Genomic DNA, 27,434 nt, shown 5'->3' with positions numbered 1-27,434 from the left:
CCCTGGGGTCACATCACACTGATGTTCTGGGAACATCACCTTTAAGTGGTTTGTCTTCTCTTCTCTGTTTAGTCAAAAAGAGGTCCCTGTTCCAGGATGGAGCATTCTGTTTTCTATCCAGCTTTTCCACAGCAGCCCTTGTCTCTCATAGGGGACTGTTACTTCTGCGGCTTGCAGTCTCTTGGACCACAGGGATTTCTTACCACCAGCACCACCTGCTGCCCTGATTCCCGGAGGCCTCCCTCCCTTTCCACCTGGCCTCCTCACTGCCCTCTAGTTGACATGCTTTGGGGTTTGCCGCTGGCCAAGTACAGGGAGGGGCTGCGCTGGTGTGGAGTGATGGGTAATCTGGAAATAGCCTTGGGGGTGGGGCTTGGCCCTGAAGCTGGCATTGAGGTGTTTGCCTGTGCTTAAAATGCCTGATACTCAGCAGTCAGAAAATAGAGCAACTTTGCAGACCCAGTTAGTTCTCCCTCCCAGGGAGGCCCACTCGTGCAGGGTGTTCACCCTTCTGTGTTGGGGACTATACAACTATTCACACAAAACTTTTACTCTGACTAACTAGGTGTTTCCTATGCCTGGGGCTCCGTACTCTTTAACTGAATACCACAAAAGAGGGCCCTGGCATTGCTTATGGCCTGGAGGTGCACCAGCAGGCCACTCACAGATAGCAGTCTTGTGGCATCTGCTGGCTCATGATCCCCTGCTCACACAAATGCCCCAGAAGCACATTTGATAAAAGAGGAGGAGCAAGGCAAGGTACCCAGTGGTACATGGCTCAGAGGTGGAGCCCAGGGACCAGGTAGATGCGTGCTGGTTTTCCCTGAAGTCATCTTACTCTGTTCTGGGAGAATAGATGGTTGACATCCACCAGACTGGATTTCCCAAGTCAGCCTCCTGCAGACACTGGCAACTGATAGTGACAGGCTCGTGCTTTGACTGCTGTAGTTAACAGGCTTCTGGCCTTCCTGTCATCAGAAGGGCCTGGCTTCTCATTGCCTCTTCTCTGCCCAGCAGTCCTGAGAGGATTCCTTTTTTTTTCATAAGGATCAGCCTGTATGTTGCTTATTCTGTTCACCTCCAGAGCTTTATTAAGATAAATAGGTTTATAGAAGGAAAAGCGTATCCCCAGGTCAATAGTGAGCAAGAGGGAAAAAAAATCTTAATTTGTCCAAAGTTCCTGGGTACTCTTCAGCCTCCATAGGGAGCTGCAGATGCCTTCTAGGGCCGGTGTGCTTCACCTGCATGTCTGAGCTTTGCCAACCTCAATCGCTCATCCATAGGGCCTGACTCTCTGGCTTTGGCCCCAGACAGCCTGGGTAAGAAGACAAGCAAACATCCCCAGCTACTTTGACCTGGGTGATGGTAACACTTTGCAGGTAACATGAAACCAGTGGAGGCTGACACCCACCTCCCCCAGATTGTATCTACCCTATCTGCACAGTTATTCAAGGTTCCCACATCCTCTGACAACCATGGGTCCATCCAATAGCTCCAAAAGACCTCAGAAATGGGATGATTCTATATTGGCCTGATATCACAAAAGGCAGGATACACAATGTTTAGGAACACTGATGCCAGTTAGGCAGAGCAAAGTTTCACTCTAACTCTGCCATTTACTAGCTGGGTGACTTGATAAATTAACCAATTTCCTCATTAAAAAAAAATAGAATTAATAATATCTACCACTTCAGAGGGTTGTCACGAGGATTAAACAAAATAATGTGAAGTACTTAGCACAGTGCCCGCATCCATGTTAGCTAATGCTACTACAATCCTCACCTTTAGGGTGTATGAGGACCTAAGATGGGCCCTGATAGTCCACAACCTGATTTGCCCTTTTGATCTTTCAGATTTAAGCCTCTACCTATTTACTACTTCCCCGCAATCTTCCACCAGAAGTGGAAGGCATTGGTCCTTTTTGTAACTGGAGGCCATCAGAGAACAGCATCATGGTGCCTTAGCTACGGGCCCATTTTTGGCCCTTCTTAGAGCCTAGGCTTTTAGGTCTGGTCTCCTGACTCCAGCTACCTGACCTGGGCTCTCCTTGACTGGCTCTTGGGCACTGCCTTACCTACGTGAAGATTAAAGGCACTTGGGCCAAGTCTATTGCTTGCCCAGGGCCTGGGAAGTTGGGGGTGGGGTGACCACAGGCCTGTTGCCCTAATGATTAATAAGACACTAGCAGTTGGGAATGTGAAACCAGTGGAAAGGGTATCTGATACAGGGAGGGGTAGGAGGGAACTGGGACCGGACTGTCAGATAGAGAGCAAAGTAATATCTGTCGGTCTTTTTACCCTGCAAATTTATCAGGTGTGTCAACCCCACCCATGTTCTCCAAAACAAGGCAGAAAGAAAAGCTAGGGGAGGTGTTTGCTCAGAGTTGAAGATGCTGCAAATCGGGGAAGAAGACCCTGTTAATGATGAAGAGAGAACAGGCATCCTCCTTCCCCAGTTATCCAAGCCTTCAGACACCAGTGCTTGATTAATATCCAGTGCTTTATTAAACATAAACATAAATAGTCTCATGAGAGGAGAAATAAACGTGTCCCCAGTACAACAGAAAGTTTGTGTAGGTGTGTTGAGAAAGAGATGTGCGAGGTCCCTTTACTCTGAAGGGGAGGTCAGTCAGGCCAGGCCTGGGCCAACCAGTAAGGCAAATGAGGGTCCCTGTCCTGGGGGACTCACTGCTCCTGGGTGCCCCAGGAGATGTAGTCTGGCCGTGTGGCTGCATGGTACTCGTCGATGAGCTGCTGCACAATCTCCCTGGATGTGTCCAGCTCATCAAAGTTCTCCTTGAAGATGTCCTCCTTGCGGAACTGCTCCAGGAAGGCCTCCCGCTTCCGCAGCTTGTCATACTGGCGACAGGTCCGCTCGAAGAGCTTGGGGTGTACAGAAAGCAAGGGTCACAAAAAACTTCAAGGAATAAAATGGTCCTGAGAGCCAAGGAACCAAGGTTGGGCCAACTCCACAGTAAAAAAGCCAGAAGCAGAGCAGCAGGGGTACAGAGAGGTGAGGCACAACTGGGAAAATGATTATGGGAAAATAGGTGCAAACTATGAGCCTCACCGAGGAGATGCTGGTGTGGTTGGCCATCATGAGCCCGCTGACTCGGTGGGCAGAGGGCAGGTAGGGAGATTTCCTCGACAGGGCCACCTGGATGCTGGCTGGGCCCCAGGGGATGAAGTTGGCCAACTTCCGTTCCCGGATCCTCTGCAGGCTCTTGTGGACCTGGGGTGGACACAGGGCTAATGGTGGTCGCTTCTCCTCTACCCCTGCAGGTTCCAGGGCTGGAACGAAGGGGCCTCGCCTACCTGAGTGGGGTCCACCTCCCCCTGGATGATGTTGAGGATGGCGATGTAGCAGTGGTTGGTCTGGCGGTCCCGGCCGGTGGACACCATCACATTTTTGGGCTGCAGCAGCCGCCTCATGACATCCAGGACCGTGGTCTTCCTCACGCTGGCCACCTGAGGGGACAGTGGGCCACAGGGACCAGGCCGGCACTCAGGGCACAGTCCAGGGACACATGGATGAAAGAGTAGGCAACCCATGTCCCCAACCAGACCCGTGACAGTATTGTCTCTTGGGGGAGTGTCTTTAGATTCAGGTCTATACCGAGCCTCTGCTGTGAGATCAGGAATCTTAGCCCTGCTCAGCTCAGCAAACTTGTGCCCCTGTGGAGGAGCATAAGCAGACCCCGCACATCCCCGGCCCTGCAGGGAGCCAGGGCAAGGGAGCAGAACAGCAAGTCAGCACAGAAGTCATACAGTCGGTGCCAGTCCCTGAGCACAGAGCCTCTGGGGGCTGCAAAGGGCAAGTCCTGGGGCAGTAGGGAGGAGAGCAAGGCTCGCTTGGGGCCTACTGGGCCCAGGGCCAGCCTGGACTGGGACTCTGAGGGCTGCTCCTACCGACTGGTCTGTGGTGAGGGGGGTGTAGCCGGTCATGAGGAAATGGAGCCGTGGTGTGGGAATGAGCGAGGCGATGAGGCCGATCAGGTCGTTGTTCATGTAGCCGGGGTAGCGCAGGGTGGTGGTGCTGGCGGACATGATGGTGGACACCTGGGGACAGGGGCGCCACGTCATGCATCTTTCTTGGGGACGCCTCCTGTCCCCATACGGCACTGCAGCAAGGAGGGGGTTCCAGTCCAAAGGAGCCCAAGAATAGGGGCTCACCAGCTGGTTGATCTGGGAGAAAGATGGGTTCTGGATATGCAGGCGGTCCGTAGCGATCCGGTTCAGGGCTGTGTTGTCCAGCACCACCTGGGGGGACAGAAAAATGTGACATATTTTGGGGTCTAGAAAGAACAGGCGCTTTGCCTGAGCCTGGACTCTTAAGCTTAATTTCCCTTGAGCCTCATAGCCAGAAAGACCCAACCAAAAGGCATTTGTATAGGACTAGAGCCCAGGAAGGCTCAAAATGGAATTTTTAAATGCCTGAAAAATGATGAAACAGACAGGGGGTTGGGAGTAGGGAAAGATATCCAGGACTCACCACGCAGTCTGCATTCTGGGTCAGCCTCTTGAGCGTGAGCAATGAGTTGTAGGGCTGGACCACAACATCACTCATCTCATCCTGGTTGGGAAAAACTGAGTATGTCTGCACCAGCTTCTTCGGGTACCTGGTGAGGGTTGAGAGAAGGTCATGGCAACAGACTGAAGGCTTGATAAACACAGAGCTCCCAACAACTGTTTGGAAGCAGCTAAATCTGGATGGGGAAACTGGTGTGGGCCACAGCATCAGCAGAGAAGGGATACTTGACTTTTTGAAGTCTGTAACTTTTCCAAAAGGCAGAGAGACATCTTAGAATTTAAGGTTCTAACTCCAAACCGTCCAAAAATCCTTGAACCTCCATCCCTTCTTCTAGGGCCTAGATTCTAGGCTCTGGTTACCAGCCCCGAGAGTGGATCAGGTTCTCAGTTTATATCTTGACTTTCCTCACTACAGGATGAGGTAGAAGGGCACTTTTTTTGTTCCAGTGACTAGGAAGGTATATCTGGAAAGACTCGCAGTTACTCGAGAAGCCAAGTCCGTACCTGTCATTTAGCCGTTCTAAGAGGTAGGAGCCCAGGCCAGAGCCTGTCCCCCCTGCAATGGAGTGACACAGCACGAAGCCCTAAATGGGAAAGGAGTAGTTAGTGTCTAGGTATCTAGTGGCAGGATTTTACACTGTACCCATCCCACAATTTCCTGGTCTCTTATCTTTCTGAGCTCTCTCCTCCACTCCGCCTGCCCAGAGTTTTGGAGATTGCCTTACTTCCATTAAGGTCTGGTGGCTTCTGTCCAGGTGAGTCTTCCATCTAACAGGTGGTTTCTAGAGGGTATTGCCAAGCCTTCCCTAAGTCAGTTTCCAATAGTATTCCTGAGACACGTACCTCTAGGCTATCACTGCCATCCGCCTCCCGGTCTATGATGTCAAATATGTCCTCATGGATCTTCTCTCCCTGTAGAGATATGGGGTCAGAGTGGGACAGGACTATGGGACAAAGACTTCACAACAGCCACCCTTGGTTCTCCTTATAGCACCTACAAGTCCTTTCCTGGAGCAAAGAGGACCTGTTTTTTATTTGCATTGAGCAATATAAGTGGTTAGAAACAGGCACTCTACATCCAGACCACCTAGGTTCATTATTAGCTCTCGTTCTATTTAGCCAAGTGACTGAACAGGTTACCTAATCTCCCTCTACTTCAGTTTCCTCATCGGTATAATGAAGGTAATAATACAGGTCCATATACTCTTATCTAAAATTCTTGGGGCCTATGATTTGGAATCAAATATTTCAGATTCTAGAAAAGTAATACGGTACATATATTGTACGTTAAGTGAAACTTCAGTGGGGAGTCTGAGGTGTGCTAATCAAATACATTAATATTTCTGCAAAGAAAGGTATGAGTAATGACAACAAACTGGATGTAAATGATAATAGCTTGTCTCCATTGAGATTTGGTTTTGTTGCTAAATGGGTTATAAATTGTCTGACACTTTCAGAGTTTTTTGGATTCTGGAAAAGCAGATATGAGTCTGTGGACCTTTAGTACCTACCTCTAGAGTTGCTTGGAGGTTTAAATAAGTGGAAATTACTTAGTATGCCTGGCACACAGCACTAGCTAGTGTAGTCTCTTAACGTGACATAGTTGACTTAGAGAAAAAAACTCCTGTCAGCTCGGTTTCTCTCTCTCCCTTTCCCACTCATACACCCTCTGATTTCATCTCTCACTGGGAAGTCATAGGGCCTGTCCCCACACAGGAAGAGCCTTGCAGGTCCTGCCAGGGGAACAGCAAACGACCTGAGAGAATCCACTGGCCCAGTTGTTGCCAGCTCCTCCTCCATGCTCCGACAGGTAGATGTTCTCTGGGTTGTAGAGCTTGGCATAAGGGGAGTTGAGGATGGAGTGGATCACGCGGGGCTCCAGGTCCAGCAGCACGGCCCTGGGGATGTAGTGCTCATCATCCGCCTGTCAACAAAGTCAGGAGGAAACCTAGTCAGCAAAGGCCAGCCCAGTTCTCCTTCCCCCTAACTCTGGCTCCTACCTGCCCTCCCTCCTTAAGCAGGCCGCCCTGGCTCCTTTGCCTAGCGAGTTTCCCCGTACCAAGTCTCTGCCCTTCCCTTCAGGCCCCCTAGGCCACTGCCAACCCTGGCCAAGTCGCTGGGAGCACCTGGTAGAAAAAGACGTCCTTGCGGTCAGTGCCCTCGGTGGCGAATTCCTCCACGATGCCCTCGGGGCTGATACCATGCTCGGCGCACAGCTGTTTCCAGAACTCGAACCCAACTGCGGGGGAGGGAAGGACCGAGTTGAAAGAAGATATCTGGATCTGGGCAGGTTCCGACTAGGAGCTGGGGGACAGAGCGCCTGGGTCCAGAGATAGGAAGTCAAGCTTCAGGAGTTTCCCATAACAAAGCAAAGAGCTATAGGGCCAGCGCCTGAGCGAGTTGCCCCTCGGGGTCGAGCAACTGGACACTAGGTGATGTCCCGCTTTTCGGAGAACTACGATTCTGGGAAGGGCAGATGGGAGTCCAGGATCCCACAGCGGGACCCCATTGACTCTAAGGAACGTGGCTAGTGGAGGGGCCGAAGGTTTGCTCACTCTGATTGCCGCACTGGCCCAACTGTAGGGTGATGATTTCCCTCGGCATCGCTCCTCAACCACCGGCGTTACAGCCTCTCCCGCTAGCAAAGCCGCCGCTCGCCACACGACGCAGGCGCCAAACAACCCGCTCCGCCCACGAACTTTCTCCGTCCCAATGAGAAGTGAGTTCTGGCGACGGCGCTTCCTTATGCATTTGACTTCAGTCATGCAGACTGCGCGTGTGCGCCCCCAGAGCGTGCTCAGACTCCTGAGAGAGGGACGTATTTTGACGCAGTGTTCTCTCTTCTGGGTGGACGCGAGCTGGAGGCCTTGCGCAGGCGCAGTGCGGAGGGAAGCAGCCGCCCCCGCCGAATCGTGCATCTGCGCAGTTGGTGTTATTGTGACTGTCGGGCTGTGGCCCCGGATGTGGTGGCTGGGGGGGCTAGATGGCTGAGGCTGAGGGGGTGGCCGCGGCCCCAGGCCCAGCTTCGGGGCCGACTTTGAGGGGCCGCGGCGCTATGTCAGGCTCCTTGGAGCGGGACCAGCTGGTTGAGGCGGCGCAGCAGGCCCTGGTGGAGGTGCTGGGGCCTTACGAGCCTCTGTTGAGCCGGGTACAGGCAACCCTGGTGTGGGAGCGGCCAGCCAGGAGCGCCCTGTGGTGTCTGGGGCTGAACGCGGCTTTCTGGTGAGAAACTGGACCCTCGGAAACCATCCGGGGCGCACATTCATCAGGTTTCTCTAGGGCTGTACCCCTCACCTCCCGTGTTCTTCGTTGCACTGGCTCCTTCTGTACCTGCCTAATTTTGCCTCGCTTCCTTCCACTCCATCCCGCCTGCAGGCTTTTGCATCGCAGTTCTCCGCAGGGCCTTCGGATGTCTTCCCTCCTTTACCTGCCCGCGCCCTCGCCCCGCACATCCGGCAGGAGTGTATGGTTACGTCTTGAGCCGCTTGCGGTGAGCGAGGGCGCCTCATTTCAGCCAGGGAAAGCAGTGTCCCTTTAGAGCCGTCACCTCCCTTCTCTTTTCTGTTCAAATGTGGTTCGAGGACTGTCTCCAGAGGTTTTATCAGTTATTATTGGGGTAGACGCGTGAGGCGTGAGGTCTTGAGAAGACCTAGGTGTGATAAGAAAAGCCCGAGCGATTTGCATTAGAATGAGCATGTTAGAGATCCTTTCGCCCACTCAGGGAAGTTGGTGAAGTCTGAGCGTCAGTGAGAGCCTCCAAAACTGCAACTTGAGAGAAAGTTATAAGCTTTTAAAGAACGATGATGAAGTAGCGATTGTGAGATTTCACTCGTTTGAAAGTCACTTAGGATTGCAACTCTTCCCTGTCCCAAGGAATTGGAGAGGCATCCTTAGCCGTGGTTTACAGGCAAGGAAATTGAGGATGTATAATAGTCTATGTGAGTTTTCCTGAGCTAGAAAAGTGGGACTATAAATACACTTTAAGAATCTGTATGTGTCGTGCTCAGGGACACATGGAACTGCTGCTTCTCTCAGTTATCACCTAAAGTGGACTTAGGTCTTCACAGGATCTGCCACGCAGATTGAGGGCAATATTATTGATCAAATTCCCAGGGGACTGAGTGTAGAGGGGCTTCTACAGCTTAATAACACTTCTAGATAAGCCTGAAACGGAAGAAGATTTTTGCTTTCAAAATTTTTTGGTTTTGCTAAAACTAGCTTTCCTTTTAAAGTTCTCGGTTTTAAAACGAAAACCTTTATTATCCTTTCTCTGAAAGAAAATTTTCTCTCAGCTGGAGCATAAACAATTCCAAGGGGAAGACACATTGTTCAGCCATTAAGTTAATCCTCTCAGTGTGAAGGAGATTCAGGTTAAAGTTGTCACAGCAGTCTACCTTTTGTTGCTTCCAGAGCCTTTAGCAAACTTGATAAACTCCCCCACCCCCAACCCGGCATTCTTCTTTTTTTTCAGTAGTGCTTCTTCTTTGAGCCCCAGTAAACTACTTAACTGTAGCACTTCATTCAGGAGTGTTTACCAAAATAACCTTTCTTCTTTTCCTTCTACCTCCTCATCCCAACCCCTAACCGCAAACCATCCAGTCAAAACTTTTGTACTCAATAAAACAGTTTGTATCAAAGTGTGACTGGCTGATATATAACAACTTTGTCAAAATTTAAATGAATCCTGATAAACCAAAGGTTTATTAATGTAAATGGATCAGTAGCATGTTTGTTATTTTTGCGGAGGGGATTTTCCACATGCCTCTTGCCTAGAAGAGATTCTTGAAGTAGAATGGAGTTCTCTGGAGCTGCTCTGAGACACAGCTTTAAATGTTACAGTGTTAGCCTTAATTTGCTGGCCCTCAACTGTTGTTTACTTAAGTTTATTAATACGTTATGTTTAGAATCTCACTCAGATCTCCTTTTCCTACTCTTGGTCTCTTCAAGCATTGTTGTGATGGGTCTTTATCTCTGGTATTTCCTGGTAGCTTGCCTGCTGTGTATCCAGAACACAGTTACTCTCCTTAAATTCCCTTCACACTCTGTACTTGGGGGAGAGAGAGAGCAAAATGAGGGTGTGACTCTTGAGGCTTAAAGAGGAGTTAGGTATGCCAGTTATGGAGAGGACTCACTCACACCTGTGAAGGGTACAGAATGACTGATAGTCCAAAGGCTAAGGTAGTTTGGCATTGGAATTCACAGGATTGTTTGTTTTAGGAAATGTGCTTTCTTGGAAGATAGTTTGAGGCTCAGAATGAAAGACTTCACATTCCAGTATCATCATATTGAATATGAGTGTTTACATTTCACTTTGGAATGTTGAAAAGTGACTTTAATTCTTGGACATTTTCAGTGTTTAGGAAATGAAAGGGAATCATTGGCTCAGGTCAGAGAGAAATCAGATCTGAAATATTTTTCTTCCATTATACATTTTGAATTAGTGATAAATCATTAATTCTGAGGTGTTTTATATATTTTGAGATATTAGAAGATTGGACAGGAGCACAAAAAAAGCAGAATTTAGTTAGCTTTTAACTTTCAGTGTTTTATATTCTCAGTGAAAGTTTTTCTGTACCTGTGAATGTGCCCTCATACAGCTTACTAATAATTTTTAAAAAGTCAAAAAAATAGAGATATATGTAGATACCTTGCTGCTATAGGATTTCAAGGCCTTTGCTCCTTTTTTTTTACCCCCTAGCTTCTAGAGAAATTATGCTCATCATATCAGAGATCTTCCAGCTTGTATTGCTTCTGGTTACTGATAACATTATTATCTCTAGGATAATAACAGACACGTCAGGTCTTCCTTTCCAATTGCTTATTTTTTCATTAACCTCAACAACACCTGTAGATGAGTTATTTGGGGGAAGAATATCTGAGTTAGCAAAAGTGTATCCTGACAGGATCAGAAAATAACATGTTCAAATAACTTTTTAGTTTGACTCAGACCTAGGAGATAAGGGGAGGACAGAGAAGTCCTGGAAATGCCTGTGAACCCCAGGCACCTCCTTCTGTGAGCAGCACATGGTTCAAAGAAAGCTAGATGGCTGCTGAGCTCCTTTCCAGTTTTTAACATTATATTTATTCTAGGTGGTCTTTAAATTATAGATATTGATTTAGAGAAATCCATAAGCTGATTCCCTGTAGAGATCTCTGTTGAGATCTGTTTTTACAGTCACGAGTCTGTGTCAACTGTATCATATTCTAGGGGATGTTATGCAATCTATTGTTTTCATAATTGAAACAAGGTGTGTCCTCTCTCCTGCCCCCCTAAAAAAACTCCTTGAATAAAAAAATGACCCAATACATGATTAAAGGTATATAGCAATTCTGGTTTAAAAGGTTAGAATTTGAGTAAAAAACAATAGTGAAGAACAAGAAATGGAAGGAAGAGCCCATTTAAATAGAGACATTTGTTCTGTGGGGGGAGAAAAAAATATACACACACACACAAAAAAAATTTCAGATGAAATCTAGCAGATGTTTTTGATAATATTTATTTCGAAGGTTCTTATTGCTTTTTGTATCCAAGAAGACTCCCAAGGATACCTTGGCTTCCCCCCCCCCCCCCCCCCCCGCTCTCCTTTGCCATCAGTTTTGATCTGTCCTAATAAGAAGGTTGGGTGCTTTCTATCCATTAACATAAGGTAGGTCACAGCAGCCAGTTGGTTTAATTTCTGGTTTTGTGCAAGCCTTAACTAACTACATGACATAGGTTGGGTTAATTTTTTTCACTTTAATTTACCAGTGATTGGCTCATTAACCAGACAGCAAGTGTTGTACAATAATGGGCTTTCTGTCCCTATAGGATGGGATGCTTTGTTCTGAAGTGCCACTGAGACAAGCTTACTCTGTAATAGCAGAGGAACCCAGAAATAGTACCTTCTTTGATTGAAAATAGACATGTGGTCTTTATTTTGTTTATTATGACTGTAGCATAAACTTTATAGCAAACTCTGATTTACCTGTACCAATAATGAAGATCCATGGTATAGTTAACCTCAAAAATTGATTAGTTTTGGAATTTCTCATGATTTTTCTAGACACCAGATTGTTTTTACAAAGAATATTTAGACTAACACATAATTGGATTTTAGTCCCTAATGAAGGGGATGGACAGTTTACAAAAGTACAGAAATAATAATAGATCAATGGATATATAAAATTTCACTCTCTTTAGTAATAAAAAATTCTAATATAAATGGCAGAGTTACTTATTTCTGTTTATTAGGTTTTTTAAAATGATAATATATCTGGGAAAAATACGGAAAAACTGGCATATGGTTGATAGGAACTTAAATTTGATGGCCTTTCTGGAAAGTACTTTGGCAACATGTATATATATATATACTTATACATATGTGTGTGTGTGTATACATATATACATATATATACACTTTTTTTTACATGCCTGGTCTTCCTAGGTGGTCTCCCACTCAAGTTCTAACCAGGCCCAACCCTGCTTAGCTTCCGAGAACAGAGAGGATTAAGCTTGTTCAGGGCAACTTATACTTAAGAATGTAATACCTTCTCAGGTGCTGGGTAAAATGGAGGATGATTGCTAATTGGTATGGGTTTCTTCTTGGGATGATGAAAATGTTTTAAATTAGATAATGGTGATAGTTGCACAACTCTGAATATACTAAAAACCATTGAATTAGACAATTTAAACTGGTAAAATCTTAACAGTATGCAAACTGTATCTCAATAACACTGTTAAAAAGTTAATGCCTTTTGCCTAGTAGTCCCAAAGTAGTTAATCATGAGACAAAGATTTATGCTCAGTGATACATAGTTCAGCTTTACTTTATTACATCAAAAATTGGAAACATCTTAGTTCAACCTTAGGGAAAGATTGAAAAGGCTAATTGTATATATGCATGATGCAATTATTTGTAAAGTTTTTAATGCTTTTCTGGTGATATAGGAAAGCATATCTTTGTAGTTAAATGAAGAAGGAAGTTTTAAACCAGATATGCCTTAGACTTCTGTGGAGTTTTTCTATGTGAATATTTTCTTTTAATGAAGATAGTAACCTCTGTTCACATTTTGGAGTATATATGTCGATAATGGGTCATTTTAAAAACTTTTTTATGGAAAATTTGAAACAGATACATAAGTAGGCAGAATAATATCCCGTATCACCATATACCCAGCTATAAACATTTTTCATGGCCAATTTTGTGTCTTCTATACCTCAATTCTTTTCAGTCTTCTCTTTTATTGAGGCAGATTCTAGATTTCATATCATTTAATCTGTGTTTCAGTATGCGTCCATAAAAAATAAAGACTTAAAAATTAATTTCAATGTTCAAATTTCCAGTTTTCATAAGTCATAAATGTCTTTTTTTAAAAAAACAGTTTGGGGTAGGATCCAAATGAAGTCCACACATTGTGACTGATTGCCTTTTCTTCTTACATCTCTTTTACTCTGTTGGTTCCCTTTCATTTTTTTCCTCTGCAGTTTGTCCTGTAAAGTGTCCTACAGATTGGATTTTGCTGCTTGCATCCCCATCCGTGGCCTAACATGTTCCTGTGCTCTGTATTTCTTGTAAATTGGTAGTTGGATCTAGAGGCTTGATCAGATTCAGGTTTCAAAAAAAATATTTTTGCAAGACATTAATATATGTACTAATTTTATTTTTTATTTAATTATTACTTACATTTTCCAAACTGTCTTCAATTAACATGCTTTCCTTTAGAAATGAGAAAAATGAGTATCATTAAGGAAAAACTGATTGTGAGCCCACAATGGGTAGAAGGAGTAATGGCCTATGGGCAATCCCCAAATTGAATAATTCACATGTGAATATTTGGAATTGACTGCATTTGCAGTTGTTTTCGCTAAATTGAGAAGTTCTCATGCTAATTATAGTTGTTGAAAAATGTTTTGCTTGTTGTCTTATCAGACTTGTACACTGTTATAGCTGCAAGTGAATTTTTTGGCCCACATGAATAGACATTGCTGGACAAAACTAATCCAGAGGAATCCTTCCTTATTTTTCTTCCATTTCTTAATCTATACCAGTCTCAAAAGTATTTTAACTTCAACTATTTCTTGTCCTTGCACATAGTCGCAGAGTTTTTTTTTACAGGCAGGCTTTCAGGTTACTTCCATAAAATGACAAGATTATGAGACCCTCAGTATATCCAAAACACACTTATTTGTGATGGCTGGTACACTGGAAAGGAGCACACACATATCTATATTTTTTTATATTTGATAGACTCCTGAGGGAACATTGATATTAATTGTCTAGTTACTTTGGAGGGGTCAACTTTAATGATTTGAGGTGATCTTTCCATTAATTAAGTTATAGCTATATGGAAGAAATTATTTTCCCAAGAAATGTTATTTTATACCACAGAAAAACTCTTCTTCAGAAGTTTCTGCAGGAAAAGGATACATCTGGTCCTAAAATTGACTTATGGACCAGGATTAATCTTGTTAAGAAGATCTTAGCCTTCATGACCCAGAAAATACATACTTTGTAAAATTCTTTACTGATTCGCCATCATCTGCAGGATAAAATCCAGTGCTCGTCATAAAATACCTTTCACGACCTGCCTCCTCCCTTTCTCCCCGTACTATGTTTTAGTTCTATCAAACTACCTGTCATCTTAAATATGTCATGCCAGCTGGCTCTTCTCCCCATCTGAATGTCCTCCTCCTTCCCTACATCCTTTTGCTGTGTTTTCTTACCATTTGGCTTTCAAATTCCAGCTTAGCTGTCCTTTTCTTTATCATCACCGTGTCATGTTACATTGCAAACATACACAGACACGTAAATACAATTGAGAGTAAGGTCCATGTCTTATTTATTTTTGTAACTGGATTGCTTATAAGGCCTGGGCTATAACAGATATTTGTGGAATTGAGTTGAAGCAAAAGGGTGCTGAAACGGGCTACTATAATGTTCAGGTCTTGGAGAAACAGTATTTTTATTGACATCATCTTTGGAAAACTGACCTTTTTTAGGAGAGCTTAATATCCTTCCCTACCCCAATTTATGTTTGTGTTAATAATCATGAAAGTGGAGATTGTAGACAGTCTGGAAGGCCTCCCCAGAGAACTCTATCCAGTACTCTGGAGAAAATACTGGTCATGCCATATCCTATTTTTGGGACATGGAGGCAATAACACAGGAGAGCAAGAAGCTCTAGAGCCCTTATCCTTGGCCTTGTTAAATTTGCTTATTTGTTGGGTCGATGAACTAGCTTTGAAGAGAAGATTAATGGCCTGGAGGCTTATTCTTATTAAGCTGCTCTCATTCTTTAATCACATAATAATTACAGTATCCTTTAAGTGGTTGGGTGGAAAAATTGGAATAGGGTTGTCATTGGTGACTAGATTTCTAAGGTCTTGTTTCCATCCATCCCTCATTGTTTGTATAGTTTTTGAAAGTATAAAACATAGATTCATGTTTTTTGAAAGCAAAGTGCAGAAATGTCTAGAGACAAAAATTGAAGTTCCTCTGCCAGTCCTTCCATGTGTATTCATATATACACATAAAACTTTTTAAAAACATGATAAAGATTATACTCGGTATTTTTCTGTGATTATGTCCAGTCGCTAGGTCATATTGAGTTGAAAAGAGGTCATTTATAACCAGCCCTTGATTGTCCTTACCCTTGTTTGATCAGTTACTGTGATCATTGCTAATAACACTTCTCACTATAAAATTGAATAGAACTGTGTGTTAGGCATGTATTAGGTCAGGGGTCCCCAACCCCCGAGTGGCAGACTGGTACTGTTCTGTGTCCTGTTAGGAACTGGGCTGCACAGTAGGAGGTGAATGGTGGGCAAGCAAACGAAGCTTCATCTGTATTTGCAGCCACCCTCCAGTGCTAGCATCACTACCTCAGCTCCACCTCAGATCATCCATCAGGCATTAGATTCTCATAGGCGCACTAGTCCCTGGTGCCAAAAAAGGTTGGGAACCACTGTATTAGTTGCCTTGTATGTTCTTTTTTTAGCAGGATCAAGTATGATATTTTTCTAGGTGATTAAGTATGTTGTTTTTAATGCCTACAGTCCTACAAGATTTATTGTTAACATCACATATAGATGAGGAAACTGAGGCTTAAAGAGGTCAAGCTAATTTATTCAAGGTCACATGACTAAGAGTGGCTCTTCAGAGACTCAAACTCAAGCCAGTCTAACTTGATAAGCCATGCTTAACTGCCCTGCTGAACCACCTCTCTAGTGATGCATTCTGCTTCCTTCTAGATCTTAGAACAGTGTTTCTTAAACCTGTCTATGGCGAGGATTAGTGTTGTTGTTTTCCTGAATCTGTTACAAATCGATGCTTTTGTAAAATACACAATATTGAGTTATTAGAAAAATTAAGTTTTAAAAGGCTCAGACAATACAAGCCCAAATATATTCTTAGACGCAGAATTACTTGGCCAAATTGCTATATAAATTTCTAAATGCTTCTCAATTTCTATGCTTACTTCCTCAGAGACGAAATATTTCACCTCACAAGTGGAATAAGATTGTGGACCAGCTCTGGACTATAGACACTCTGCAAGGCACTGCCTTAGAGGCTTTAGGGTGGTATAATAGAAAGACTCAGAAGAACTAGCTTTTGTTTTAAATATCGTGAAAGATTTTAAAGAAATACAGGGAGAGACTAGTACAAATAAAGAATCCCATGTACTGTCACCCAGCTTCGGCACTTACCAACTCACAGTCAATCTTGTTTCATTTTCTTTCATATCCTTTCTCTCGCCAAACTGTATTATTTTGGCACATCCCAGAGGTCATATTATTTCATTCCTAAATATTTTAGTATGTATCTCTAAAAGATGGGGACTCGAAAACCATAACTTCCATAACATTATAGCACTTAAGAAATTAACAATAATTCTTTAATATTTTCAGATATGTTGTTGAGATTTCTCAGATTGTTTGTAAATATCAATTTATGGTTGATTCCTTCAAATAAAAACTAGCTTTTCCTTCATTCTATTAATGCGATTTTTGTATGTTGAACCACCCTTGCATTCCTGGAATAAATCGCAGGAATTGATCATGGTGTATAATCCTTTTAATATGCTGCTGAACTTAGTTTGCTAGTATTTTATTGAATATTTTGCATCTGTACTCATAAAGGATATTGGTCTATAGTTTTCTTGTAGTGTCTTTGGCTTTGTTATTAGGGTCATGCTGGTTTCATAAAATGAATCAAGAAATGTTCCCTCTTCAATTTTTGGGAAGTGTTTAAGAAGGATTGGTGTTAATTCTGGAGAACTGGCTTTTAGCTGTAGCTTCAGTGCTTACTTTCTGTGTGACCTTGAGAAGTCATTTTACTTTTTTGGGCCTTAGTTCCTTCATTTGTGGAAAGATAGCCAATTGAATTAAATGCTCTTTAATGCATCTCTATCAGTTTTCTGATATGAATATGGTGAAGATATGAATGTGGTGAAAGCATATAGAGATACGCTTTCACCATAACAACTTATTATCAAGGATGAATTTCTTTCTGAAGTTAATAGAATCACAGCCTTAAAAGTTGAAAGTGGCTTTAAGATGTTCTTTGGTTTATAAAGGCAATTCTCTGCCTTTATGGAAGCAAGTTATTATCTCTGTCCCATAGGTAAAATAGCAGAAGTTCAGAAAGTTTGATTTTTTCCCCCAAAGTATATGACTAGTAGTTAAGTACATAGACTGTAGTGCATATATGGTCTTTTCTGAAATAAACGTAATAGGATAATGATCTACTGTTTTTCCTTCTGTCTAGGTTCTTTGCACTGACATCCCTTCGTCTTGTGTTTTTACTTGCATTCAGCTCAATGATCATAGTGTGTATAGATCAATGGAAGAACAAAATCTGGCCTGAAATAAAAGGTGAGTTTGGTAGCATTTAGAACAAGCTGAACTGGAAATGGTCTTTCCTGTCATTTGTACCTGTAGTTTTGGGGGTTTATGAGGGAATATGTGGAACTGAGAATGTCTTTTGATGTCTGAATTATTTGCTTCAGGAGATGCTTAGAAGGGCTACTGTTCCATCTGTATGTAGTTTCTTAGAAAAGAAGAAACCAAGTTCTGCCCTTCCCATTGTTTAAGCTCAGGAAATCTTTATCCACTATCTGAGATATTCTTGCCCTCATAATTGGCGTAAGGAATAAGTAGTCCTTAAGTAGTCCTCAGTTTTTTTTTTTTCTTTTTTAAAATTATTATTTATGCCTGCAGCACCTGGTCTTCCTAGGTGGTCTCCCATCTAAGTACTGGAACCACGTCTGCAAATTAAACAATTTAAAAGAAATTCCTGAGAGGCATATGGATACTACCTTAGTAAAGAGGTAGTATCCAGTGAGGTAAATTATTTTTTTAAAAATTGAGGACTATTTGGATGTGGTTCCATAGTGTAGCAGGTAGCACATCTGCTTTACATGCAGAAGGCCCTGGGTTTGTGCCCCAGTGGAGCCACAGTCCATAGTCTACGGCCATGCCACCCTGAACAAGCCTGATGTCTGGTCTCGGAAGCTAAGTAAGTCGAGTTTGGTTAATACTTGGATGGGAGACCACCTAGAAAGACCAGGTGTTGTAGGTGTAAATAATAATAAATAATTTTTAAAAATTATTTAATTTTCAAAATACTAAGCCAAGCATTATGACATATAAAGTACTCTTAAGATATGGTTCCTTTTCTCAAAGATTATACATACATAAACATAAGAAAAGTTAAATAACTGTTATGGAACAGTACCAGAGATGTCACAGTGCAATTTGTGATCAATATGTTTGTCATGTATTTTTGCTCTAGTTCAAGCTTTGAATGAAGCAAAATATTTGGATAGGTAGAGAGAAAAGTGTGTTTCTAGGGGGACTAATAGTTCAATTAGTCTGAGGAACCAGAAGCTGCAAAGCATGTCCTGAGAACAGGGAATCAAACAGTTTCACGGGAGTGAAGAGGAAATAAAAGGAGGGCTAGGAAATAAAACTGAAAATATGTTGGGATTAGATTTTATAAGGCTTTAAAATTAGGCATAGAAGTGTAGACTTTATCCTATAGGTAGTGGGTAGTCATTGAAGATTTTTTAAATTAGAGCTCTATGCTGAGATGATATTAAAGATTGATTTGATAGCATTTTACAAGACCACACGAGAGGAGAAAGGGAGTAGGAAGGAAGCCTGATAACCTGTGGCAGTATCTGTGTGAGAAGTAGTCAGGAAGGTGTCTGTGGAAGGAAACAGTAGATAGCCTGGAGAGCTGTGAAAGAGGAAGACACCTCAAGACTGATAAATAGGAGTTAGAAGAGTAAGGGATAAAAGCTGACTTTGGGATTTTAAAGGTAGGAGAGTAGAACTGCATTATAATTCACAGATATAAGCAATGCCGTACAGGGGAGTAGGTTTGAATGGGGAACAAGAGCGAGGAAAGTTGATATAAGTTTTGGTCATGTTAATTTTGAAGTACTGGCAGGATATTCAGACCAGAGTGTACAGCTTTTAAATACATTCCCATCTTATTTTGCAGAGACTTCAAGGAATCATCTAGTTTATTCTCCTGTCAAAAGACTACATCATTTATTGTAGTTAATGGGTCTCTTTTTAACCCATTTCCCATTTGCCCGGAGAATACTCACCGGACACGCTTGCGGCGGCAGCGTTTAACCCTAAGATAACTCACGGATTACAGTCCTAACCTTACCCCCAAAGTCTGCTGTGAACTACTTTGCTTTTATTATTTTCACATCATTCTAGTATATTAATAGTCTTTGGAAACAAAGAACATCATTCTATTTAGGACAGCATTCTGTTTTTAGTAATGGTATTTCTATTTACAAAATATAGTAATTCTCAATTGCTGAAAATGTCAAATCCTAGAAAACATAGCATTCCTATGCGTAATGTTAACATCGTTCTTGAACAGTCGTTAACCGAAGATTCATTTGATGAATCTGATTTATGTATACATTTCTGTTACATTAGGATTAGAGACAAGTTCTGTTTAGAAATAACTCCAGGAATAGTTTTCATATTTTCACATTGAAAATTCTAGGTTTGCTTCAGCTCCAAAGAGCATGTTTATGTCAAATTAAATTAATGCTGGCAGCAAGCTGCACTTTTTTTTCCCCTTCTAAATGGGAAATGGATTAAAGAGAATAGGCAGATTTCTGGGTTTGGAGTAATTATTACATGTCTCGTTGACCTGGTGCACCTCGATGTGTATGAGCAACTCAAATACACTTGAGGGGTGAGACAGACCACTTTTCATGTGTACCTGGGCCCTGGGCTGTAGTACTTGGAAGGGGCCCTAATGCTGCGTTTGGATCCTCTCCCCTTCCCACCCCACCCTGCTGGAGAAATGAGCAGGCATCAGTCATCATTCCCTTGTCTGCAGTTCCCTAACTGTGACAGTATAACTAGAATCTCCTTTTTATTTCTTCTCCCCAAACCTATTAAAACTTAAGCTGTCAGACCAACAGCCTAACATTTTAATGTTTAGTTTTCCCTACCAACTAATGCTGGTGTTTGTTTTAATATTGTAGCGCCAAGACCCGACGCATTAGACAATGAGAGGTATGGAACACTAATTAAATCCCTTTTTGTCGCTCTGATTGATTCTCTTGTAATATTCTGATTATATGTTGTTAACTCCATGTTTTGGACAAAGTGTAAGCTGAGAACGTAGTCTATTCCAGATAATCATTTTAACAAATCATAAAGTTCAAGCAACAACAAACACATTAAGATGTCTAGTGTCCTCTGATATTTACAAGATAAATTTCTGAAAAAGAAGCATAGCTGAGCCCCGTAATGTGACATGCCAAGGAATTAGCTGCATTTCCAGCCCTAGTGTGAAAACCTAGAGGCAACTTACTTCATTTGTCTCCTGACTTTTATACCAGGTCAGTTAGTGTTTTCTGTGACCTCTGGCTATTTAAAGTTCCTTGGTCAGAAAACACATAGGTTCCTCGCATCAGCAAGCCAAAGATTTCTCTTGTGTCTTGTAGCTCCTGATTTCATTTTGCAGTTCACTCATCCTGTATGTGTGATGCAAGGAATTTTCTCTGCTATGGTTTATTTTGGTTTTGCTTTATTTTCTTTCTGAGGGGGCACATCCACCACTGTCTCCCCATCAGCAGCAGTGGTGTCAGACTGCTTTACTTTTATCTCTGGATTGCAATCGCAGTGAATTGCAATGGTTTGAGTGCCGGGATGATGTTTTCTAAGCACAAAGGGCCTTGGAGCTGGTGGCAGGCTTACACATGTGGATTGGGCTGCTTGCTCATAGGGTGGAGTTGTCGGAACAAGTTCGCCCTTGTAGTTCCTAAATTCAAGTTTCAACCTAGTGAGTCAAGAAGAGAGTCATGCTTCATCTCCAAAGCACCTAGGACTAGCCACTCCTCAGCCCCTGTTTAAACCTGGAAGCTTTGGCTGCCTATACAGCAAGATGGGGGGAATCCTCAACACCCTCCTTTCACAGCTCCCCCTTCTTTCTCCCATAGCTGGGGTTTTGTGCACCCTCGGTTGCTCAGCGTGCCCGAGCTCTGCCATCATGTAGCTGAAGTCTGGGTTAGTGGGACCATTTTCATAAGGAATCTTTTGCTTTTCAAAAAGCAAAACCCAGGCAAGGTAAGACTTCCCTTTTGCACTTTCACTTCTGGCTCCTCAGTTAAGTTCATGCTAAACTGGAACAGCCCTTTTACCTTGTATCTTCATTCAAGAAAGAAAAGACCATGATCTGTGTGGAGACAAAAGGAAGTTGTAGGGAAGAGCTTCTGACCAGTCACTAGGACTCAGGCAAGAGCTTGATGACTCTTTCTTTGGGTGCTTGCCATTTAGATTATGCCATCTTCCTGCCCCAAAATGATAAAGAAAGCTTGCTTGTGTGCATTCTGTGTCATTTTAAACGTGATAATTTGTCGGGGCATTTTATTTTATTTTTATTTTATTTTATTTTTACTTTGACTTAAAAAACACTACCAACACTAGCTTTCAGAGAGAATTTTTGGCTAAATCCTATTCAAACCAGTTTTCCAGCGTGAAAAGTGCAACCCTGTGGGGTTAGTCACATAAAAGGAGTTTGAATAGAAGTGGACATCTTCCTTTCCTCCCAAACAGAATCACCATTGGATGTAACAGTGGCTAGGTACATCTTTCATTCTCACCTGCCCATGCTTTAGTCAAAAGTCATAAAGAATTCAGTCACATCTTCACCTTTCCTCCTGTCCCCACCTGCTGCCGTGTAGCAGAAATTTAATACTGTTTCTTGACTCTCTCAGTTCTGCTTGCTGAGCTGTGGGATACTGACCTTTTTGGCTGTCTTGGGCCGCTATGTCCCTGGGCTCCTGCTGTCCTACTTAATGCGTAAGTATGGCTATACCTCCCTTGCAATGTTACCCTACTCATAGCTTTTCTAGCCACAGGTAACTGTGGGTCTAGGCAGAGGATGTTTATATTTTCTTTCTCTAGGAAATTACCTTTTTATATATTTTCATGACCTGTTTAGTGTCATGAAAATATCTTTTATCTGTAGCAGGCTCCCCACATAAAAAGTCCTTTTCTTACCAAGTCAGCTTTAAAAATTGACAGGGGTCCAGTAACATACACGGTATAACCAATGTAAAGGACCGTCTGTCCCTATTTAAAGAGGGAATTTTTAGAGTCGGTATTATGTAACAGCAGAACATAACTTTTCAGGGACCCTCTACTGGATTCCGTTTATCCCGGAGTACTTTTTCCACCCTGGAGCACAGTTTTATAAATTGAGTTACTCTCTTTTGACATGAACTCTGCTAGCTTAAGGCTGGAAGAACTAAGCAATTATGGTTGTGGCCATTATGTATCAGAAATTCACATGACTTATTGTGTAGTTTCTGAGGCATTGTTACCATTCGGCTTTGTTTATGACTCATTGACACCCATATGTAAGTGACCACACTGCCTGGTTCTGCCCTCCATATATCAGCAGCATATTCTGCTGTGCACACCCTGTAGGTGGCTGCAGAAGTCTCTGCCCTTCCAAACCCCATCATGGAGTATGGGCGATTAGTGAAGGTGACCAGCAGAATTAAGCAGAACTGTTCCCCACTTAAGTGTCCAAGCCCTTAGGACACAGGAACAGGGGACAGGTAGGACTGTTTTGCACAGCCCCTTCTCTATTTTGACACTGTTTCTCACTCCTCCTCTCAGTTGTCACTGTCATGATGTGGCCCCTCACTGTGTACCACAGACTGTGGGATCGAGTCTACGTATGGCTGAAGCCAGCTCTGCAGCGGCTGGACTTCAGTGTTCGTGGCTACATGATGTCCAAGCAGAGAGAGAGACAATGTAAGTGTCAAGGGGAGGCTTCCTTTCATTTGGGCAATTTGAGGAAAAGAAGGAAAATCCTGTAGGTCTGACATAATGGGTAGGTCCTCAGAAGTGGGAGAACTGGGGTGTGAGGGGTGGTAGATAAAGGTGATATTCTCTTTGAGGGAAATCTGTGTAGGCTTACCAATTTCCCCACTTGGAATCCCCATTTTAAATCCAAGGAAAGCTCTCCCAAGTTGAATAAAAAACAGTGAAGATATTTCTAGTGTTTGCTGCTTTTAATGAAGCACTTTCTGTGTGTCCAAGCACTATACTTCCTGCTCTCCCTACATCATTTTATTTTACCTTTAAAACAACTTTGAGAAGAGGGTGGTGTTTTCTTGCTTTTTCAGTTGAGGAAATTGAAGCTCACAGTTAGTAAATGGCAGAGTAGGTCTTTTAAACCCTAAGCTGGTCCTCTTTTCACTACTGAGAGCTACCTTCCAAAGGTGATTCAGACTTGCCGCCTCAGAAGCCAAAGCATGCTAGCCTGAGATCCTCCAGCACAGGAATGACAGTCATGTATACTTTTTCCTCTCTTCTGTGGTCTGGCCAGGTTGGGTATTTCCTTAAGCCCTGGCCTTCAAAGAGCCCTGCATGTGGTCACCAAAGCCCAATCCCCTCTGGCAGCCCCCTGAATAGTATCAGCCCTCAAAAGCCTGATTAAACTAAGGTGGGTGTCTCCCTTTGCCCTCTCTCTGATAATGTCCACTTTCCTACTTGACTTTGGTCCGCCCCTCACTGATCCTGAGAGCTGTTGACAAGCCTGGTAGTTGATCACCGGTCCAGAACAAAAAATGAATGGTCACAAAGGGTGCTGGTGGAAGGAGAGCTGTTGGAAGAGAGTTCTTCCTTTCCTGTGTTACAAGCTTGCTTGTGACTTAGGCTCAGCAACCCACCTTGCGGCATTGTTAGGCTGGCTTAGGGCCATATTCAGAGAGCTTGGTTTTCTTATGTTCTCATTTTATGCCTTTAAAGTCCACAAGGGGCGGAGGCGGGGGTTTCCCCTCAAGGGAAGGTGACAAGGCCTCTTGCTCTTTCCACACAGTGCGCCGCAGAGCTCTTTACCCAGAACGCGCTGTGGACAACCAAAGTGAAGACAGTGAAGAGGAGCTTGCTGCCTTCTGTCCTCAGGTATCTTGTGTATGGGATCTGCACCTCTGGCAAGTTTTTTTTAGCTCCCTTTTACCATCTGGCACCTCATATTTGAGCAGTAAGCTCATTATGGGCTCAATGTCTGCCCCCACCCCCTGTCCCCAAGAGCTATGAGGAGAGAAGCTAGTATTATATGGGAAGTTCGTACATAGATCTCAATTTGAGTGTGGTGACCAGCACACCCTCCCCCATGTCTCCTTTTAACGCCTACCATCGTGGCAGAACTTCTGGAACTGATGTGATCATCTTTTAAACAGCCCAGCCCACCTTTGGTCGGGCAGTGAGTATGTCTTCCATCCATGAAACGTATTCTCTGGATCAATTATTTACTTAAGAGTAAGTGCCTGGTTGACTTTCAAAACTCCTTCTTTTCCTCAAGATTGATGAATAAGATGTTTTCCCTGGGGGAACAGACTAAAAGAGATCAAGATTTTGACTGAAGTCCCCATTCCCACCAAGTTACACTGTTGGCCTTAGGGCAGCCTTCATGGCCAGCTAATTAGTAAATCTCTAACTGGGGAACTGCACCTGTTCTTAATGGCATCATCTCTTCAGGCTTGTCGGTCTTTTCTTTTCCTAAGCTGGATGATTCTACCGTTGCCAGGGAATTGGCCATCACAGACTCTGAGCACTCGGATGCTGAGGTCTCCTGTACAGACAATGGCACATTCAATCTTTCAAGGGGCCAGACACCTCTAACAGAAGGCTCTGAAGGTGAGGAGAATCTTGGACCTGAGTTGGTAATGGCTCTGACTCTTGTCTTTCAGCTTCCCCGAACAGAGGGGATAATGCCCCTTCTCTCCTGTTTTCTGAATAGTGGATCAGGTGGCAGAACAGCCTTAGGGGCATGGCTCCAGCTAGGCTGGCACAGCTGCTTTCCTTGGAATCCTCATTTCCTTAGTCACCTCAGGTTGTAGTTCATGGGGGGGCATAGTGAAAGAAGAGAGGGGGAGTTCTCTGGCCAGTAGAGCACAATAATCTGTAAGTGGTGGGGAAAATTTGACCAGTGCCATGGGTCTTTTTCACCATTAGACATCCAGGGTGGAAAAATCTGGTTATGTGAGGCTGACTTATGGGGTTGGGGCACAGGAGGGTCAGGCAGTTGCTGTGTCTCAGACACCCTTGTATTCTCCCAGACCTAGATGGTCACAGTGATCCAGAGGAATCCTTTGCCAGAGACCTTCCAGACTTCCCTTCCATTAATGTGGATCCTTCTGGCCTGGATGATGAGGATGATACCAGCATCGGGATGCCCAGCTTAATGTACCGTTCCCCACCAGGGGCCGAGGAGCCCCAGGCCCCCCCTGCCAGCCAGAACGAGGCTGCACTGCCAGAGCTCCTGCTTGGTGCCCTGCCTGCGGGATCCAACCTCACCAGCAATCTTGCCAGCCTGGTCTCCCAGGGCATGATTCAGCTGGCCCTGTCAGGGGCCTCCCAGCCAGGCCCTTCTGGCCCACCTCCTCGGAGAGCAACAAGAGGCTTCCTCCGGGCCCCCAGTTCAGACCTGGACACTGATGCTGAAGGGGATGATTTTGAACTTCTGGACCAGTCAGAGCTGAATCAGCTGGACCCCGCCAGTTCCAGGAGCCACTGAGGCAGAGAATCCTTTTTGGGGGGTCACTGTGGTTTAGGTTTTTTTTCCCTCCTCATCCTATTTAAGGTGAAGGGGCAAGGGAAGAACCCAGGTCCCACTCCCTGAATTATATTTGTACGCCTGGTGGCCTGGCTGATGCTCAGAGGCCTGCTGAGAGAGGATACTCCCCTGCTACCAGCAAGACACCCATTTCTGAGCTCAGTCACTGAAATGAGAGTGTGTTTCCCAAGGGAGGCTTCTCTCCATCAGAATGGTACTTCGGGGGAACAAAGTAGGGGTGTTGGTTCCCCTTTGAGGGGGTGCTGCTGTTTGCTTCTAGGTATGGGTGCTTGGGGGCCCTCTGTGATAGAAGAGCCCTTTCTTCTTCCTTCATCACTTCCCTAGAGCTCCAAGTCAGGCAGCAGCTGGAAGCTACACTATCATCCTCCTTTTGCTAAGCCATGATTTGATTTGTTTTTTTCTAAGCAAACCTGTCCTTTGGTCTGCAGAGCAGGCCTGTTCCCTCTGCCCTAGCCCATCCTCATTTCTTGAGGCCTAACCTCCAGTACTCCAAAATATTGCTTGTGAAACTTTAAGAACTGTGAACATGATGTGGGGGTAGGCCTCTTCTACATTATCTTGGGCTATGGGGTCAGCTGGCTGGGAGGGTGAGTGCCTCTATATCTCATGGTCTCACTGAATCTTCTGGAGCTGCCTGGTAATCTTTGGTGCTGCTAACCCCTGGCTTCATTTGACCATCAGGCTAAGCAATGAGCAAAGCAATACCATACCATACCAATTTCCATGTTCCTGTTCCTTCCCCTGCTCCTCCTTTGGAGAAGCAATAATTCCACGGGGGATGCCAGAGTAGCACTTTACCAGTGGCTCAGTGGCATTCATCCCAGGAGCCACCAGCTCTTGCACCAGCTATTCTTACTCCCTGTTCAGCTCCTTTAATACTTTTATCTTGAACTGCTTCCCAACTTGGGAGGGCCTCTTTTAAGGATGAGCCCTGTTAACAAGAATGTGTCTGTAACCAGCAGAGACCCCTCTAAGGGGTATCTGATAGACTGCCCCTAGTAAAATCATGAGACAAAAACTAAAAATGGTAGTTGGTTCTAAATCTGCGCCAGCCTACAGCCTCTCTCTGCCTCCACAATCAGAGCTCAAGCCAAACTCTTCTATCCTCTTTCCCTCCGTATTAACCCTTTGCTGATCCTCAGGGACCACTCCCCCAACACCCCCACACCTGGGTGAGGGATGCTGGACAGAGCCCATTTTCATGTGCTGCAGGTGGGAGTGTGCTAACATGTTTGTTCTTGGTTGATAGACAAGGTAGAGGCTGGGGAGTGAAAATAGTTAACAGTGAGAAGGGAAAAGAGCTAGGTGCCTGTTTCATAGTCACTTACCTTTGTGTGAAGGTTAGCAGTAATGGCATCTCCCCACTTTAGGGTTCTCAAACAGACTGAACACCTTATTCTCAGAGACCAGATGTCTTACAGTTGTACTCTGATGTGGAAAAAATTGAGAGGTGTGGGAAAGGAGTGAGATTTTGTGTGTTTGCATGAGTGTGTGTAGCTTCAGGCCTTGGGATTTAGCAAGGAGGGAAGGAAGGAGAGCAACATCTTTGGAAGGTGTTTCTTATACCTGGGGGATCCTGCTCTGATTCTCCTTAGTCCTCCACTGTGAATTGGGATGGGGATGGGGATGGGGTGGGAGGAGTGCTGGGGAATAAATCTTGTTTGAGAACAACCTTTAAAAGACTGATGTTAAATGTTGTCCTACCCTTGATAGGTCTCTTGTTGATCTTCGATGTAATTAATTTGAGGAGGTGACAGTCTCAAGTGGAAGCCCAGGTGTAAGGGACCTG

The 27,434-nt window shown here is 44.0% G+C and overlaps 2 protein-coding genes across 2 annotated transcripts; one reads left to right on the top strand and one right to left on the bottom strand.

Annotated features, from left to right (window-relative positions):
* Positions 1 to 2,481: 2,481 nt before the first annotated feature.
* On the bottom strand, positions 2,482 to 7,277 carry TUBG1 (tubulin gamma 1). Its single transcript, XM_016150895.2, has 11 exons — positions 7,085 to 7,277; positions 6,656 to 6,768; positions 6,286 to 6,453; positions 5,373 to 5,441; positions 5,034 to 5,113; positions 4,492 to 4,618; positions 4,173 to 4,259; positions 3,909 to 4,058; positions 3,315 to 3,467; positions 3,070 to 3,231; positions 2,482 to 2,882 (listed from the first exon to the last, which is right to left on the bottom strand). The coding sequence occupies exons 1-11, from the start codon at positions 7,131 to 7,133 to the stop codon at positions 2,685 to 2,687; spliced, it is 1,356 nt and encodes a 451-aa protein (XP_016006381.1). The 5' UTR covers positions 7,134 to 7,277; the 3' UTR covers positions 2,482 to 2,684.
* Positions 7,278 to 7,452: 175 nt separating this feature from the next.
* On the top strand, positions 7,453 to 27,320 carry RETREG3 (reticulophagy regulator family member 3). The gene is made up of 9 exons (XM_016150894.2): positions 7,453 to 7,751; positions 17,276 to 17,382; positions 20,031 to 20,061; positions 20,991 to 21,117; positions 21,768 to 21,852; positions 22,678 to 22,815; positions 23,885 to 23,970; positions 24,573 to 24,705; positions 25,128 to 27,320. Exons 1-9 carry the CDS (start codon positions 7,513 to 7,515, stop codon positions 25,583 to 25,585), a joined length of 1,404 nt encoding a protein of 467 aa, XP_016006380.1. The 5' UTR covers positions 7,453 to 7,512; the 3' UTR covers positions 25,586 to 27,320.
* The last annotated feature ends 114 nt before the right edge of the window (positions 27,321 to 27,434 follow it).

The sequence above is a fragment of the Rousettus aegyptiacus genome, unplaced genomic scaffold, assembly GCF_014176215.1.
Source record: "Rousettus aegyptiacus isolate mRouAeg1 unplaced genomic scaffold, mRouAeg1.p scaffold_m13_p_6, whole genome shotgun sequence".
In the NCBI taxonomy this organism is placed as follows: domain Eukaryota; kingdom Metazoa; phylum Chordata; class Mammalia; order Chiroptera; family Pteropodidae; genus Rousettus; species Rousettus aegyptiacus.
The sequence above is the reverse complement of the archived record's forward strand: the minus strand, read 5'-3'. Positions and strand labels throughout refer to the sequence as shown.